Genomic DNA, 17,134 nt, shown 5'->3' on the forward strand with positions numbered 1-17,134 from the left:
TATATTATAGGTCAAATAATGGGTTCTGCCCGCAGTAAACTTATTGTTAGAGATCACACTGAAACATGGTCCCATTACGTTGCGACAGGAATATTACGTAGAGCAGAGTGCATTAGTAAAAATGATTACGTACAGATAAGTAGCAATGACACAATAGAGAGCAAGACAGGGCTGTTAGTGAGCAGCGGAGTGGATCGTAAGTATAATTAAAGCTGAGGTGTTAAAGCACAAAATAGAAGAAGCAGAATGGCAGTGACGACAAGGAGTATCGCAAATGAGGAAATTAGAACTGAAGGACAGGTTAGAGTAAAGCTGCGGACGAAAAGAGGTAAAGGATATTACCATGAATTCCAAGCTGTAAGGACACAAATCGATTTGATTTGCCATTCGAAGGGTTACTAGGAAATGATTTCCTAGAAAAGCACAGAGTAGTGCTAGATTATGCACATAGAAAGTTTAAGTTACGAGGTGAATAGTTAGAGGATGCACTGTTATTGAAGCCAGATAGAGTAGTAAACAGAGAACGGGCCAGTTAACGCAGCACTTACCAAACACGGACGAATGGGAGCGTCACCGTTAGCAGAAAGCGAGATATGCAAGGCGAGGACCGCGTGGACAGAATAGACAAGGCGATATCGAGGGGCGTAGAGGGAATCTTACAGATAAAGAGAGAGTGCCATGCACTGAAAGTGAATTTAAATACAGAAATAAAATGTATGAAGATGAATGATAAGAAAACGATAAAATAAGGAAGGAAAAAGCAGATGGAAAAACTGAGAAGGGAAATAGCTCGTCCAGGAATCAGTTGAAGGACAGGTAATTAAAAGAAAGAATAGCACAGATAAATCGGAAGAACACAGGTTCACAAAAGAGAAATGGGTACTTAAGGCCAGTAAGGGGTAATCAGTGAAATGTAGCCAGCAGGGGCAACCAGTAAAAGATTGTTAAGTATGATAAACGTAGCCAGCAGGGCCTAACATCGCGGAAAATTACGATCGGTTCCTGGGAGGAAAGATTCGCTAGAAAGTGAACGGTACATAAGTGATAATTCCGAAACAAGAAGTAAGGCGGGGCGTGATTATCCCCTAGGCAATAATAACAGTCCAAGTAGGGACTTGTATTACGACTATATTAAATATTCGCAAAGAAGAGGTACAATTAGACATGCAGATTTGCCGCAACCAAGTAGTTATAAAATTAGACAAGTGTCCACCACGGCGAAGAGCGTAAATAAGTCAAGGCTCAGCATGTTAAAACATGCGAACAAAACACTTAAATAGTGAGGAAGAACAGGCTCTCGAGAGGATATGCGCTGCATATAATGATGTATTTCACTTACCTGGGGACGTATCGACTCATACTACAGTACTGAAACATAGTATACCGTTAATACCAGAAGCGAAAGGAATGATAATATATCAAAGGCCGTATAGAATACCCCAGGCGCAGCAAGAATCGCACAAAAGGAAGTAGAAGGGATGCTAGCTGATGGGATAATATCCGATAGTAATAGCCCATGGAATTTCCCCATATTAGTATTGCCAAAGAAAGGATTATATATGGTTTATCCCCTTCGCAAGATTTTGGACAGACGAAAATGACCGAGAGAAAACAGCTTTTAGGACGCCCACAGGATACAATAAAATGACCATGGAACTGAAGATCGCGCCGTCGACGTTCCAGAGACTAATGAATACGGTACTCAATGGAGTACAAGGTGACAGGGTTTTTATTTACCTCGATGATGTAGTAGTGGGTGCATCGTTAGAGGAACATAATGCACACCCGGAAGAGGTATTCGAACGTCCGAGACATGGACGCTTGAAATTACAAATAGATAAATGCGAGTTTCTAAGAAAAGAGGTAACTTTTCTGGGTCACGTCCTAACTGCGTCAGGACTACATCCAGATCCCGCAAAGATGGAGACCATCAAAAAGTACCTGCCGCCCAAGACGATAAAGTAATTGAAATCATATCTGGGGCTCACTGCATATTACAGGTGCTTTATAAAGATTTTTAGCAAAATGACCAAACCGCTACATGATTTATTGAAGAAGGGAATTCCATATGAGTGGGGGTCGCGCCAAGAAGAAGCATTCCAGCAGTTGAAGGAAAAACTGATTAATCCACCGATATTGCAATACCTGGATTTTGAAAAAGAATTTATAATAACCACGGACGCCAGCAATCATGTGGTCAAGAGAGTATCTAAACCAGGGACAAATGGGAAAGGATTTACACATAGCATTCATATCGCGAGCATTAAATAAGGTGGAACAAAATTTTAGTACAGTGGAACGAGAATTACTCGCCGTGGTACGGACTGTGAAATATTTTAGACCATACGTATTTGGTAGTAGGTTTAAAACCGTGACCGACCACAAGCCACTTGTGTGGTTAGGAAATATATCAGATTCATCATCGATATTAATGACGTTCCGGTTGAAGCTATAAGGATACGACTACCAAATACTGTGCAAAGAGGGCAAACAAAGTAGCGGACGCATTATCACGGATTAGGAGTATGCGAGAAGGAAAAACAAAGGCAGTACCGAGGACGGAAGACGAAGCACCGGAAGAAACAGAAACTGCGACCAGGGAGGCGCAATAGGAACAAAAGAGCATAGCAGAGGCAGAGCAAGGAGCGCCGCCATCTATGGACTCAGAGATTGCATTGAGTCAAGAAGAGCAAATGGATATATTAAAGCAGATGCACGAGTCACCGATAGGGGGGGGGGCATCAAGGAATGAGGAGGACGTATGAATGAGTAAAACAGTACCGCAGTTGGCCTGGAATGAAAGCAGGTATCAAAAAAATTTTACGTTCTTGCGAGAGTTGCCAGAAGAATAAAATTACACAGACGAAGACAAAACAGCCGTTGGAGATAACGCCAAAGCCAGAGTATATTTTTGAGAATCGTGCCGTTGACATAGTAGGGCCTATCCCACAATCGAATGCAAGAAACAGATACATCCTGACGTTCCAAGATTCTCTAACTAAATTTGTTTTATCAGAACCAGTAGAACAGCACGACGCGGATACAGCTGCAAGAAAGCTAGTAGAATGTGTAATCTTGAAATTCGGAATACCAACATCATAGCTAAGCGATATGTGAAGTAATTTTTTAAGTGAGACAATAAAAAGGGTGTGCAAATTATTAAAGATTGAGAAAATACAGACAACCATCTACCACCCGCAAACGAATGGGGCTCTGGGGCGCACACATCGTACGCTAATGGAAATGTTAAGAAATTTCATAGCAAAGGATCAGATCGATTGGGATGATTGGATACTGTTTGCAACTTTCGTATTCAACAAGACGCCGCACAGTACAACGGGTTATACCTCTTTTGAACTATTTTTTTGAGAGAAAGTGCAATATTCCATAAATATTACAGAAGAAGCCACAGAATGTAATATACAATTACAATGATTATGGGACACAAAGAGGCCGGGGCTAACACGCAGAAACTCAAAGAACAAAGAAAAGAACAATATGGTAAGACACAGAATCTGCAAGTGTTTAGAAGACACGATAGAGTACTTTTATTTGACGGAAGTATAAGAAGAGGGCGTTCGAGGAAACTAGATAGTCAATGGAGAGGATCATTCACTGTTGTAGATGTAAAATGTAGATGTAGTAATTAGTATAAAACGACAGACGTGCGTAAAGGTGCATGCAAATAGACTAAAAGAGTTCTTTTAATTACAGATGTTAGGAGCAAAGATAATGTGGAGAGTAGTAATAATAATCGGAAACTTCGCAGTGGCCAGTGTAACAGAAAACAAGATACTTCCACAGAAGGTGCAGATGCAGAGATTCCAGTCAGCACCTGGTATATTTTACAATAATCATGGAACTGTACACCTATACAGCACAACGTGGTGAATAGTAAGTTATTTTAATTTGCAGGCATGGAACGGTAAGTTTGAAAGCACGGATCAGGCACCCACAAGGGCAGTGGTAAATTCCATAAGGACATAACAGAAGGCGAACCTGAGTACCGTAGAATGTGAGACTGCGAACCAAACCATAAGATGGCACAGCGGGAAAATAACTGAAGCGAGGAAATTAATAAATCAACTAGCCCGACACGAGCAAGGATGTGCGAAACGAGGGATTTTGAATTTTATAGAGGAAGCGAGTAGTGTTATACGGCAAATCAAATAAAGAAGACGAATCATTTTTTAAAGCCAAGATAGATGTTCTGGAATAACAGCAGATAAGGCTATCAAAGGAACATGTAACGATCGTAAGGGCTTCGTTAATGGGGTTCAATCAGGCAATAAATGCGATAACTAAAACTGAGGAAATTATAGAAAATGGAATACATAAGTTGATCAACCACATAGAGGAGTTCGAAAATAGTACGGATAAGAGGATTCAGCTACCATTTATTTTAGTAACAATCACGGAACAGTTAGTTCAGGTAACGACGATGTTTAATGAGTTACAAAGTCGATATGATCTGTTCACATCGACAATTGTAAATACACATAAAGGATTATTAGAACTGCACTTAATAAATCCTATTAAAGTGGTAACGTATTTGGGGCCAATTAAGAATAAATTAAGAGAAAAAAGTTTCCTATCGAACTCACTGAAGACCATGGGTATCAGTTATTACGTGTAATAGACTTAGATGTATTATTAGCCGGCAGTACATCCTCAGCGATACAGATAGCCGTACCGTAGGTACAACCACAACGGAGGGGTATCTGTTGAGAGGCCAGACAAACGTGTGGTTCCTGAAGAGGGGCAGCAGCCTTTTCAGTAGTTGCAAGGGCAACAGTCTGGCTGATTGACTGATCTGGCCTTGTAACAATGACCAAAACGGCCTTGCTGTGCTGTTACTGCGAACGGCTGAAAGCAAGGGGAAACTACGGCCGTAATTTTTCCCATGGGCATGCAGCTTTACTGTATGATTAAATGATGATGGCGTCCTCTTGGGTAAAATATTCCGGAGGTAAAATAGTCCCCCATTCGGATCTCCGGGCGGGGACTACTCAAGAGGATGTCGTTATCAGGAGAAAGAAAACTGGCGTTCTACGGATCGGAGCGTGGAATGTCAGATCCTTTAATCGGACAGGTAGGTTAGAAAATTTTAAAAGGGAAATGGACAAGTTAAAGTTAGATGTAGTGGGAATTAGTGAAGTCCGGTAGCAGGAGGAACAAGACCTCTGGTCAGGTGACTACAGGGTTATAAACACAAAATCAAATAGGGGTAATGCAAGAGTAGGTTTAATAATGAATAGGAAAATAGGAATGCGGGTAAGCTACTACAAACAGCATAGTGAACGCATTATTGTGGCCAAGATAGATACGAAGCCCACACCTACTACAGTAGTACAAGTTTATGACGACTAGCTCTGCAGACGACGAAGAAATGTATGATGAAATAAAGAAATTATTCAGGTAGTGAAAAGAGATGAAAATTTAATAGTCATGGGTGACTGGAATTCGAGTGTAGGAAAAGGGAGAGAAGGAAACGTAGAAGGTGGATATGGATTTGGGGGAGGGGGGGGGGGGGGGAAGAAATGAAAGAGGAAGCCGCCTGGTAGAATTTTTGCACAGAGCACAACTTAGTCATAGCTAACACTTCGTTTAAAAATCATGAAAGAAGGTTGTAGACATGGAAGAACCCTGTAGATACTAAAAGGTATCAGATAGATTATATAATGGTAAGTCAGAGATTTAAGAACCAGGTTTTAAATTGTAAGACATTTCCAGGGGCAGATGTGGACTCTGACCACAATCTATTGGTTATGACCTGTAGATTAAAACTGAAGAAACTGCAAAAAGGTGGGAATTTAAGGAGATGGGACCTGGACAATCTGAAAGAATCAGAGGTTGTACAGAGTTTCAGGGAGAGCATAAGAGAACAATTGTTAGGAATGGGGGCAATAAATACAGTAGAAGAAGAATGGGTAGCTTTGAGGGATGAGGTAGTGAAGGCAGCAGAGGATCAAGTAGGTATAAAGACGAGGGCTAGTAGAAATCCTTGGGTAACAGAAGAAACACTGAATTTAATTGATGAAAGGTCCAAATATAAAAATGCAATAAATGAAGCAGGCAAAAAGGAATACAAACGTCTCAAAAATGAGATCGACAGGAAGTGCAAAATGGCTAAGCAGGGATGGCTAGAGGATGAATGTAAGGATGTAGAGGCTTATCTCACTACGGGTAAGATAGATACTGCCTACAGGAAAATTAAAGAGACCTTTGGAGAAAAGAGAGCCACTTGTATGAACATCAAGAGCTGAGATGGAAACCCACTTCTAAGCAAAGAAGGGAAAGCAGAAAGGTGGAAGGAGTATATAGAGGGTCTATACAAGGGCGATGTACTTGAGGACAATATTATGGAAATGGAAGAGGATGTAGATGAAGATGGAATGGGAGATACAATACTGCGTGAAGAGTTTGACAGAGCACTGAAAGACCTGAGTCGAAACAAGGCCCCCGGAGTAGACAACATTCCACTGGAACTACTGACGGCCTTGGGAGAGTCAGTCCTGACAAAACTCTACCATCTGGTGAGCAAGATGTATGAGACAGGCGAAAACCCTCAAACATCAAGAAGAATAGAATAATTCCAATCCCAAAGAAAGCAGGTGTTGACAGATGTGAAAATTACCGAACAATCAGTTTAATAAGCCATAGCTGCAAAATACTAACACGAATTCTTTACAGACGAATGGAAAAACTAGTAGAAGCCAACCTCGGGGAAGATCAGTTTGGATTCCGTAGAAATACTGGAACACGTGAGGCAGTACTGACCTTATGACTTATGTTAGAAGAAAGATTAAGGAAAGGCAAACCTACGTTTCTAGCATTTGTAGACTTAGAGAAAGCTTTTGACAATGTTCAATGGAATACTCTCTTTCAAATTCTAAAGGTGGCAGGGGTAAAATACAGGGACCGAAAGGCTATTTACAATTTGTACAGAAACCAGATGGCAGTTATAAGAGTCGAGGGACATGAAAGGGAAGCAGTGGTTGGGAAGGGAGTGAGACAGGACTGTAGCCTCTCCCCGATGTTATTCAATCTGTATATTGAGCAAGCAGTAAAGGAAACAGTGAAAAATTCGGAGTAGGTATTAAAATCCATGGAGAACAAATAAAAACTTTACGGTTTGCTAATGACATTGTAATTCTGTCAGAGACAGCAAAGGACTTGGAAGAGCAGTTGCATGGATTGGACAGTGTCTTGAGAGGAGTATATAAGATGAACATCAACAAAAGCAAAACGAGGATAATGGAATGTAGTCGATTTAAGTCGGGTGATGCTGAGGGAATTAGATTAGGAAATGAGACACTTAAATTAGTAAAGGAGTTTTGCTATTTGGGAAGCAAAATAACTGATGATGGTCGAAGTAGAGAGGATATAAAATGTAGACTGGCAATGGCAAGGAAAGCGTTTCTGAAGAAGAGAAATTTGTTAACATCGAATATAGATTTAAGTGTCAGGAAGTCTTTTCTAAAAGTATTTGTATGGAGTGTAGCCATGTATGGAATTGAAACATGGATGATAAATAGTTTAGACAAGAAGAGAATAGAAGCTTTCGAAATGTGGTGCTACAGAAGAATGCTGAAGATTAGATGGGTAGATCACATAACTAATGAGGAAGTATTGAATAGGATTGGGGAGAAGAGAAGTTTGTGGCACAACTTGACAAGAAGAAGGGATCGGTTGGTATGACATGTTCTGAGGCACCAAGGGATCACCAAAGGTAGCAGTAGGTACTGGGAGATGAAGCAACGTGCACAGGATAGAGTAGCATGGACAGCTGCATCAAACCAGTCTCAGGACTGAAGACCACAACAACAACAACAACAACACATTAAGATATGTATTACCTGTGCCACTAGTGGATAGCACTATATATAAGATATACACGGTGGTCTCTCTTAAGTTTTGGGTGAGGTTGTCTCGAAAACTATAAATCGGGTAAGATAAGTTCCTAAGCTCAAAGGGGGACATCAAATGATACTACATGTGACCTCCAGCCCCCGCCCCCTTGGATGGGGCGGAGGGCAACTTTTAAATCAAAATGGAAACACCCATTTTGTTGCAGATTCTGATTCTCCAAATGAGTAATCAAGTTTTGTCTGAAACATTTTTTAAAGCATTGACAGATGGCCCTGAAATCGAGAAAAAAATTAAAATTGGGGGAGAACTTAGATTTATTTAGAATTATCCGAGAAAGACACATCAAATCGATAAAAAATATGCACCCATTCATTCGTTACGCCAAATTAAGCTATTTTTGTACATAATGTACTGTATCCTACTTTTAGCGATACCAGTAACGACTACATGGACGTAGTAGAATGATGTTTCCATGGAGTACTTCATTAGTGTGAGTCCCCTTGCCTCTCACAATTTGGGGTGCTTAATTCATGAAATTAGCCATGAAGAAATTGTTCAAAATTATCTCCATTTGCTTCAATGCATAAAGTCAATCGCCTGCGAAAGTTTCTGTGTTTCCCTCGTTTATGAACCGGTGCCATGCCTTCATTTTTTAAGGAGTACCTGATAGCTTCTAATCTTTTCTTTGCAATACCATGCAGTGATACAAAGGCCTTCTGACAAACACAATTCTGTCTCCTTATTCTATCTCATCATTTTGATCTTATAATGAAATGTATAATCACGCATAGTAGCTACTGTCTCATCTCTCCGAGTCATTTGGCATTGTACATTGTCAACAGAAATCAGCCCTGCCAGGTGAAAGCTTTCCTCATTCCAGTCCTCCAGCAAATTGAAATTAGATATTAATGTAGACTTCTCTGTATCAGTTAGCAAGCAATTACGATGCATGTGGCATTGTTCTTAGCTTTTTAGATATTCACATTGTCTACCATAGCTGTCTTCTGGACTTACCACTGCAGCTTGACTCTGGATATTCTATCACCAGTTGAAACATCGGCCTCAGTTGGATTTTGAACGAAATTCATTTCTATCTCCATGTAGTCTTCTTTGTATGTATCATTGTATCCTTGGAGTAAGTGTTTTCGGCTGACATATCTGTGACGCTGCGAATTTTGATGTAACTTCCGGTGGCCAGAACTTGTTCCAATTAAAATCCCTGTGCTAAGCACTTGTCAGAAAGTCGAGCCCATTTGCCGCCTGGACATCTGTCCCTTTCATTGGGAATGTGGCAGACACGGGCGGCCAGCCAGTGTTGAAAAAACGCCGTAAAGCTCTCCCCTCCAACCCCCCTCCCTCCCTCCCTCCACCGCCCCACTTGGCGAGCCCTACAGGCTTGCCGTGGGCCAGTAACGCACTTCCTGGCCGCACTCTAGGGAGCCCTTTTCTGCGTCACAGAACACAATGGGTGATCTACACTCCGGCAGAAGACTCTCCAGACTTGCGGACAGGCAGGGCGCACCATTGCATTAGCACTGCCTACAACATTGGCCCAGCTGCCACAGATGTCTTGCAGATATGCCACTGTGACTTCGTCGTTAAGACGGTCACACTTCAGTGCGCAGGCATGTCAGAGGCGAGGCCAGTGTGTTGTGCACATAGTTCCACGTAGTCAGCGCGTACACAACTTTTCCACTAGAGTGCACCCCGCTAAGCACAATAGCGCAGGCGCAGCTCTCGTCCATCTCCGCACTACGAGATGGCGCTGCCTTAGAGATGGACCAAATTCTGCTTCCACCGATCCGCGTATTAATATGTAATGCAGCCAATGAGATTGCTGCTAACGTAGAACCTTTTCTCCTCGCGGCTCACACTCGCGCAGTGATACCTGAACGCGTGAGGTATTATAACGAGTGTACAGACCTCCGAATAGTCATCTGCATTAGTCTGTACCAGTCTATAGTCAAGTTTCTGTCTGCACCTAAGACGATTATCATATTCCTGTACATAGCCATGAAGATACATGTACAGACACTTTGTCAAGTATCAGAGATATGTGAGAATAAGATTAACGTACCAAGATCAAAGGAACTTCAGATTGTCAATTATAAACAGCATCCAGAATCAAGTTACGTAATGTCTATGCTTTTTATTATTTTAATAAATGTGTGTGAAAATTAATCAAGTTCTGTTTAAAGTTGGTCACCATCAATCTGCTACTCTAAGCGTGCAAGTGGCATTTCTATCGTCTGACCTAACGGCAGAAGATAAACACGCCACGATAAGACCACGAGACACATTGCTGACACTCGCCTACTTCGTTAGACTGACAAGTCGAATAATCTGCTGGTGTGTGCACCGAAGGTCTTAAAGTACACACACCACGCAGTGGCACAAGTTGCCGTCACTCTCCTAATCACAGCAACAAAACTCTGGTATGGGCCCATAGACTACACACACTACAACAGCGATCAAAGCAGAAACAGAGGGATCCACTACACAACTTCATGCCTCCTCCCTCCTGCCACGCCCTGCATCCACCCCGTCAATACCTTGAAGCACCAAATAAAACTTAAAAGAGTGTGACACTGCAAGTGAGTGTTGAGACTTCTAATGTGCAATCCGTATCTTACTTGAATTGTTAGGAAATATTCGTGTTCACCACAATCCAAAGGAGGTACAACAAGCGTGTCTCTGCATTATATCTTTCTAATGTATCAGTATCAAATTTTTGTTACTGTTGATTCACCGAAATTCGATTTACATAGGTTTCATTGGTCTCCAAATCTTAACTTATTGATTATACATTGCAGACATTTGCTTGATTTCTCATGTCTAGTTTATCCTAATTTATACCTATATCTGTATCATAAATTTGGGGCATGTAGCAACATGTTCTAGCTCAGTCAATTACATTTATGGATTTTGAAATATTTACATACAACATGACATGTGTCCTTCGTGTTCCTTGATATATTGTGTGTTTGTTTCATTAAACGTAGGATTTGTCATTTACCTCAGACATTAATTCTTAAGGTTTCCTCGTTAAAACTGCAGTCTTGGAGGATGTTACACTCTTTATTGTGTCACCACTAGTTATTTCCAGAATTCTCTCATGTCAAATACAGTATTTCATGATAAATGAATTAATGTCAATATGTTTACACAAATGATTAAGTTATGCTCTGTGCAAAATTCTACCAGAGGGCTTCCTCTTTCATTTCTCTCCACCAATCCATATTCACCCACTATGTTCCCTTCTCTCCCTTTTCCTACTCTCGAATTCCAGTCACCCATGAATGTGGGGGGGGGGGGGGGGGGTTGTGTTGTGTGATGTCCTTAGGTTAGTTAGGTGTAAGTAGTTCTAAGTTCTAGGGGACTGATGACCATAGATGTTACGTCCCATAGTGCTCAGAACCATTTGCACCATTTGAATGTGGTGCTACAGAAGAATGCTGAAGATTAGATGGGTAGATCACATAACTAATGAGGAGGTACTGAATAGAATTGGGGAAAAGAGGAGTTTGTGGCACAACTTGACAAAAAGAAGGGACCGGTTGGTAGGACATGTTTTGAGGCATCAAGGGATCACAAATTTAGCATTGGAGGGCAGCGTGGAGGGTAAAAATCGTAGAGGGAGACCAAGAGATGAATAGACTAAGCAGATTCAGAAGGATGTAGGTTGCAGTAAGTACTGGGAGATGATGAGGCTTGCACAGGATAGAGTACATGGAGAGCTGCATCAAACCAATCTCAGGACTGAAGACGACAATAACAACATGTTTACACATCTTGCCAGACAATGTGTCACCCTCAAAGGCAAGAGAGATGAGCCCTATGCCGCACTTTTATTATATACAGATCTCATAATGACCATTAATATATTTACTGTAGTACATTATCTGTTTGAATTTCATCTAAATCTGTACATACTTGTTACACTACGTGGATTGGCACCCAATCTTTTCTCTTTGATTTATTATTTATATTTGCACGAATCACAACATATGTAATCTACTTACACAGAATTTTATTGGACCTGTACTCTGAGATGTGTATAGACTGGCACAAATTTCTAGTGTTATGGAGGGGTCTATGCAAGTTGGCAACCTATATGGGTTATGCAGTGAGAATTTAACACACATCAATTGCCACTTTACATTTTTTAATTAATTAGGGCAGTAATGACAAGTAGTAGCTTGGATGTGAACAAATTTGCGGTTCATCATGCTATGATGTCTAAGGGATGAGCAATGAGAGCAAATAATTTTTGCAGACAGTTTTGTATGGGATTGTTGTCAGAGTGCTGGTGGTGGGAAGCCAGTAGCATGTTAGCCCAAAGGTCAAATTTTACAACCTCCAGCACTGCCAGAGTGGTCTCCAGCGGCAGGGCTTTGATGGTGCCCGACAGGCAACCAGTATTTCCAGCAGAACACTGTGAGGCAAGCAGAATGTCTCCCTCAGGGTGAATAATGCAGGGAGACGCAATTTCCCCCTCATTCGCGTCACCATGGGTGTCGTGGGTAACATTACCAGCAAGGAATTATCTCTGTGAATCCCCTACTCCATATTTTATGAGTGTGAGACAGAGGAGTGCAAACAGTCCATTTGGACGCTCATTGATGAAACATTTGTTAAAATGTTGCAATTGGACAGCCACATCAGTGGAGAGGTACACTGCACTAGGTTTCAGTATCTGTCTATTAAGGACGCAGTGCTCTCCTGGTTGATACAGAGTAATTGCGGAGTAGCTGTGTATCTTATCCAAAACTCTGATAATTCCGCAGAATTGTGTGGTATAGGTGCATCGCTGTAGTTGCAGAGACATCACACCTGATCGGCATAACAACACGACACACGACACGTACAGTGAGCTGGGGACCCTATTGTGGAGCACAAGAGCATAGTACATAATACACGCTGCTCCGGACGTAGCACGATCAGCCTTGCAGTACATAGAAATTAAACGGGTGGTCATTGACCTATTGAGCATCGCAGCAAATCCTCGCATTATTTCTGTGATTAAATACAGATGTGACCTCGAATCTTGTGCTCTCGTTCAGTTAGGGGAAGAGCCACCCCGCATCGCTAGGTTTCATGGTTGAAAATTGGTGACATACTCTTTTTTCCCTTTATTAAGATATCCCTCAGGAGGTATCACTAAGTTAATTCAAATTTTTAGTGTATTTAATTGTTAAATGTATTAAATCTCATAACCTTTCCCCATATTTCAGACTACAAATATGTTGACACACCATCCCTATTCTAAAACCAAGTCACAAATTTTGGTGGGGTTAAATTCATGTTAATAATTTGCCTGCATTACCACCACTTTCTATGAGGCATGCAACCTCACCCAATCCCATTATTTAACAGAGGCCGGGATTGCATAGTCAGATGTCATTAAGTGCATAAGAATGGCACTAGGGGAATTTATAATAGAATTCTGAGTTCAGAAAATAGTTCATTTGCATATCACCTCTGGTAGCAAAGGAAACTCAGAGATCGCTTCCCAATTTAATGATGTTGAAGCTAGATTGAAAACTTTTAGCCAATGGACAACATTCCCACAGGCTTTGTACGAGAACTGTCCCTTTTCTCTGTGTCCAGACAGAAAACTCGCCTAAGGCTTATCAAGTTAAAATCAAGTTATAACGCAGCATTAGAGTTGGCTGTTCTGAAATCAGGTCATTCAGCTGAGGAATATAGTGACTGATTAGCCTGGGGATTCTAAGACTGGGAACTCCTACAGTTTTTACCACGATATAGCTTCAAATTCTAAAACGGTCTGCTTTATATTTGCAAGTCTACTACACATAACTCATTAGAAATCTCAGGCTCTACAAGTTTTGTAAAAAAAATTGTGGGTGAGAAGCGAACGTACGGGGTGTTCTCCACAGTGGCTTCTAATTGTTAGCCGGGAGTGCCGTATCATTGTTCGCCTGCCCGGGTTTTTCAAAGAAACAATAAACGCACAACGATTCTGCCGTGACATTCTGTACCCTTTCATAGGAGAACTTGTATTAAGTTAAATACTGAACGGTTACTTTCAACAAGATGGTGCACCCGCGCATACAGCTCGCGTTCAATGTCACTGCTTGCTGATGTTTTTGATGATAGCATTATTTCGCAAGGACTTTGGCCTCCACGATCGCCTGACCTAACACCACCTGACTTTTTCTTCTGGGGTGCAACCAAAGCAACTGTCTATAAAAACCGTCCAAAATCCATCGATGAATTGGAAACTGCAACATCCACTTTCACTGCTTCTGTTACAGAAGCTTTGTGTTTGGAAACATGTTTAAACGAATTGAATTGTGTATTCAACATCAGGGGTGACACTTTCAACATTTAATGTGAAAATTTGTAGGTAAAAATGAATATTCAATAATTAATAACTTGTATTTCACTGAGGCAATGATGGACGAAAAGTGAAAGATAATGCAGATCAACTCAAACGTTTTAAGAGAAAATTGACTTATTGGACACAGAAACATTTTTCGGGAAACTCAGTATACGTGATTCATTCATTCTGAAGATAATCACACTACAAAATTGATTTCAATCTCTTAAACTATACTACATCTTTCGAATTATGAGAAAATCGTTACTTGAAAACAAAAGGAAAACGGTCACGAATATCGAATGAACAATAACTAGTTCAAAGAAAAAATATCAAGAAACACCCACAATTTCCACATTAAAAAAGTAATGTAACTGATTTTCCCAGAGTTGTCAACGCTAAATATTTTTCTACAACCTCTTCATGGGCACTAATTTATTACATTCAATTACCTTGAATGGGTTGTGTATTTCGTCATCCATATTGCTATCAGAATCTACAGCGAGGTTCATACAAAAAACGCAATACGAGAACACGATTCGTGTTACATGGAATCCAATATTATGCAAGTGACATTATTACTGCTCTTGCTGTAATTTCTCTATTATTGAACTCATTAACATATCTGTTGTTATTTGCTTTTTATTAGAAATAATAGTGCAACATCGGGCAAATTAAAAATTGAAACTAATTTTTCTCTGCTGTCGTGAATCTAAGAATCCGTACACAATGAATTTTATGATCTCTCATTCAACACTAGATTGTGTCTGACAATTGAGTCTAAAGAGCAAAACCTTTACGGCTGCAAAATTCTGAAGTTAATCTGCTGTGATGCGTTTTTTATGGCACGAGGGTCGTTTCTGACAAGGTGTGTGTCGACCAAAGCCATTTGTATTATTTTATTTACTGAGGCAAGAAATTTGAAAAATACAATAAATATGGCCCAAAACCACGGAATCACTAGGTCCAAAATTGAAAATGAACAACATTATACGAAGAGAGAAAGGAAACCCAGAGGAAGAGAATGCAAGGAAAATGAGCAAGATGGAAGGCAAATGCCTACTTTACGTAGCTTTAGTGGGCTTATTCGCAAACAATAAATAATAACAGCAGTCATACATACACGTATCATAAATCACTATCACTTCAATGCAATGCGAAGCAACAAATAATATAATCTTTAAAATTACACAAAGCCATCAACTACGCAAACTTGCGGAAAACAAGATAAAGACAGCGTTTCGAACACCTCATGTTAAGGAAATTGGCGGGCAATTAGAATGGAGAACTAGCGAAGTTTTAGTTTAACCATAGGACTACATACCGCACTTAACAAATAAAGACGCAATACCTGCTAAGAAATATCGTCAATAATCAACTGAGCACCATACTAAAACCGACATAATTTTTCTTACATTTCATGCCTGCTGACGGCTGCCATCCGATCTGCTATTAGGCCATGAGATTATAGTAAACATCAATGGAAGAATGTTTAAAACTCTACATTTAAAAACCTGTACATCCTTAAAATTACTATTATAGACACTTCGTCGAGTTCATTTCTTTTCTTCTTTTGCAACCACAAATCGCTGGAAATTGTTTCAACAGACTAGAAAAGTATAAACACACTCATCAAAAGCTATCGCTGTGAATCGCCGAACTCTCCGAAACATAAACGTTCATTCAGAGCAAGTTGCCCCTAACAAAATAATAAGTTACTATTTTGAACGGAGCGCTATACCTACAAACCATGCATAGCATAATTTAGGTCCTCATATTATTTACTATGAAAACTTTTTCCCTAAAACGTGTTCAATATCGTGGCAAATCAAACATTGGACAAGAAAAACAAAGACAAACGATTTACTCTCACCTCCGTCTTTGTAGGCATCCAACACAGCTTCCACAGCACAACAACTTACTTACACTGCAACAATGAACTTTATCTTCAGGTGCCGAGTGCCAACCAAATAAAAGAGCATACCGTACCGTCCAAGTAAGTGCAATCACAGAGAATAACAACGTAAACCGTTCGTGTCAAAGTTACTTGTATGTTCGTTTTTATTTCTGCATAATAGTTGACTACTACAAAAAAGAAAAGCATTCTAACAGTTACCTAATGCAAATAAGTAGTAGTTATAATCAGTAAAGGTATCATTTTTTAAGTAGGTAATTTATCATACAAACATGATTTAAGACACATACTTTTTCCCCGCCACTGTATTTCGCCATTCCTTCGCTTATCAATACATACCTCTTCATCACGTTTTCTGCACAACAAAATGTCTTAATGAATCGATACGAAATACTAATGTTTTTATTCAACGTTTTTTCATAGCTCAAACTGAATTACTTCCCAGGTTAATTTTTGAGAAAAATTATGTTCTCCAAGACAGTTGTAATTGGTTAGTGTTTAGACACAATTATAATACAGTCAATCAGGAGAAGTTTTTATTGAACAAGGTAGATTTGTACCACTTCGTATTTTCGTTTGAAATGGCTGGTGTTCCATCTACTGGCATCATTTTGACTAAAAGTAACGGTTTCTTTACCTCTGTTGTTTTAGAACAAAATAATGCCAATTGGTGGAACACCAGCCATTTGAAACAAAAATAGCAATGGTACAACGATACCCTGATTGGTAAAATGTTACCCTGATAAACTGCACAACACCTGTCGAACTGTTCGGGCGTATTGCTGCATATTCTCCCCACCTTACCAGCTCAATGCAAAGTCTGGATACAAAACTCAACATAATTCTAGCAAACTGATAAAGCATTTTGATGCAACCTGCCCTCTAAAAATGGTAAACATCAGAGACAATGCAAGAGGCAGTGCCTAGATTACTAAAGGAATTAGAAGTTCTTGTAGAAGAAAGAGAACTGTTCCAAATCTTCAAGGAAAATAATGTCACTGCAA

General features: G+C 40.2%; 1 protein-coding gene across 3 annotated transcripts in view; it reads right to left on the reverse strand.

The window, feature by feature from the left end:
* LOC126278463 (cytochrome c oxidase subunit 6C) overlaps positions 1-16,167 on the reverse strand; it is a 109,506-nt gene extending 93,339 nt beyond the window's left edge. The window contains exon 1 of one of the 3 annotated variants that reach the window (XR_007550706.1): positions 15,631-15,691. Coding sequence is in view for 2 of the 3 variants with exons in the window: in XM_049978600.1 (XP_049834557.1) it covers positions 14,668-14,697 (30 nt within the window). In the remaining variant the exon portion in view is untranslated. Of the gene's footprint in view, positions 1-14,667; positions 14,706-15,630; positions 15,692-16,088 lie in introns of those variants that run through there. The other 2 variants (XM_049978601.1, XM_049978600.1) reach the window with 2 other exon arrangements.
* Between the last annotated feature and the right edge of the window lie 967 nt (positions 16,168-17,134).

This window comes from Schistocerca gregaria, chromosome 6 (assembly GCF_023897955.1).
Source record: "Schistocerca gregaria isolate iqSchGreg1 chromosome 6, iqSchGreg1.2, whole genome shotgun sequence".
In the NCBI taxonomy this organism is placed as follows: Eukaryota; Metazoa; Arthropoda; class Insecta; order Orthoptera; family Acrididae; genus Schistocerca; species Schistocerca gregaria.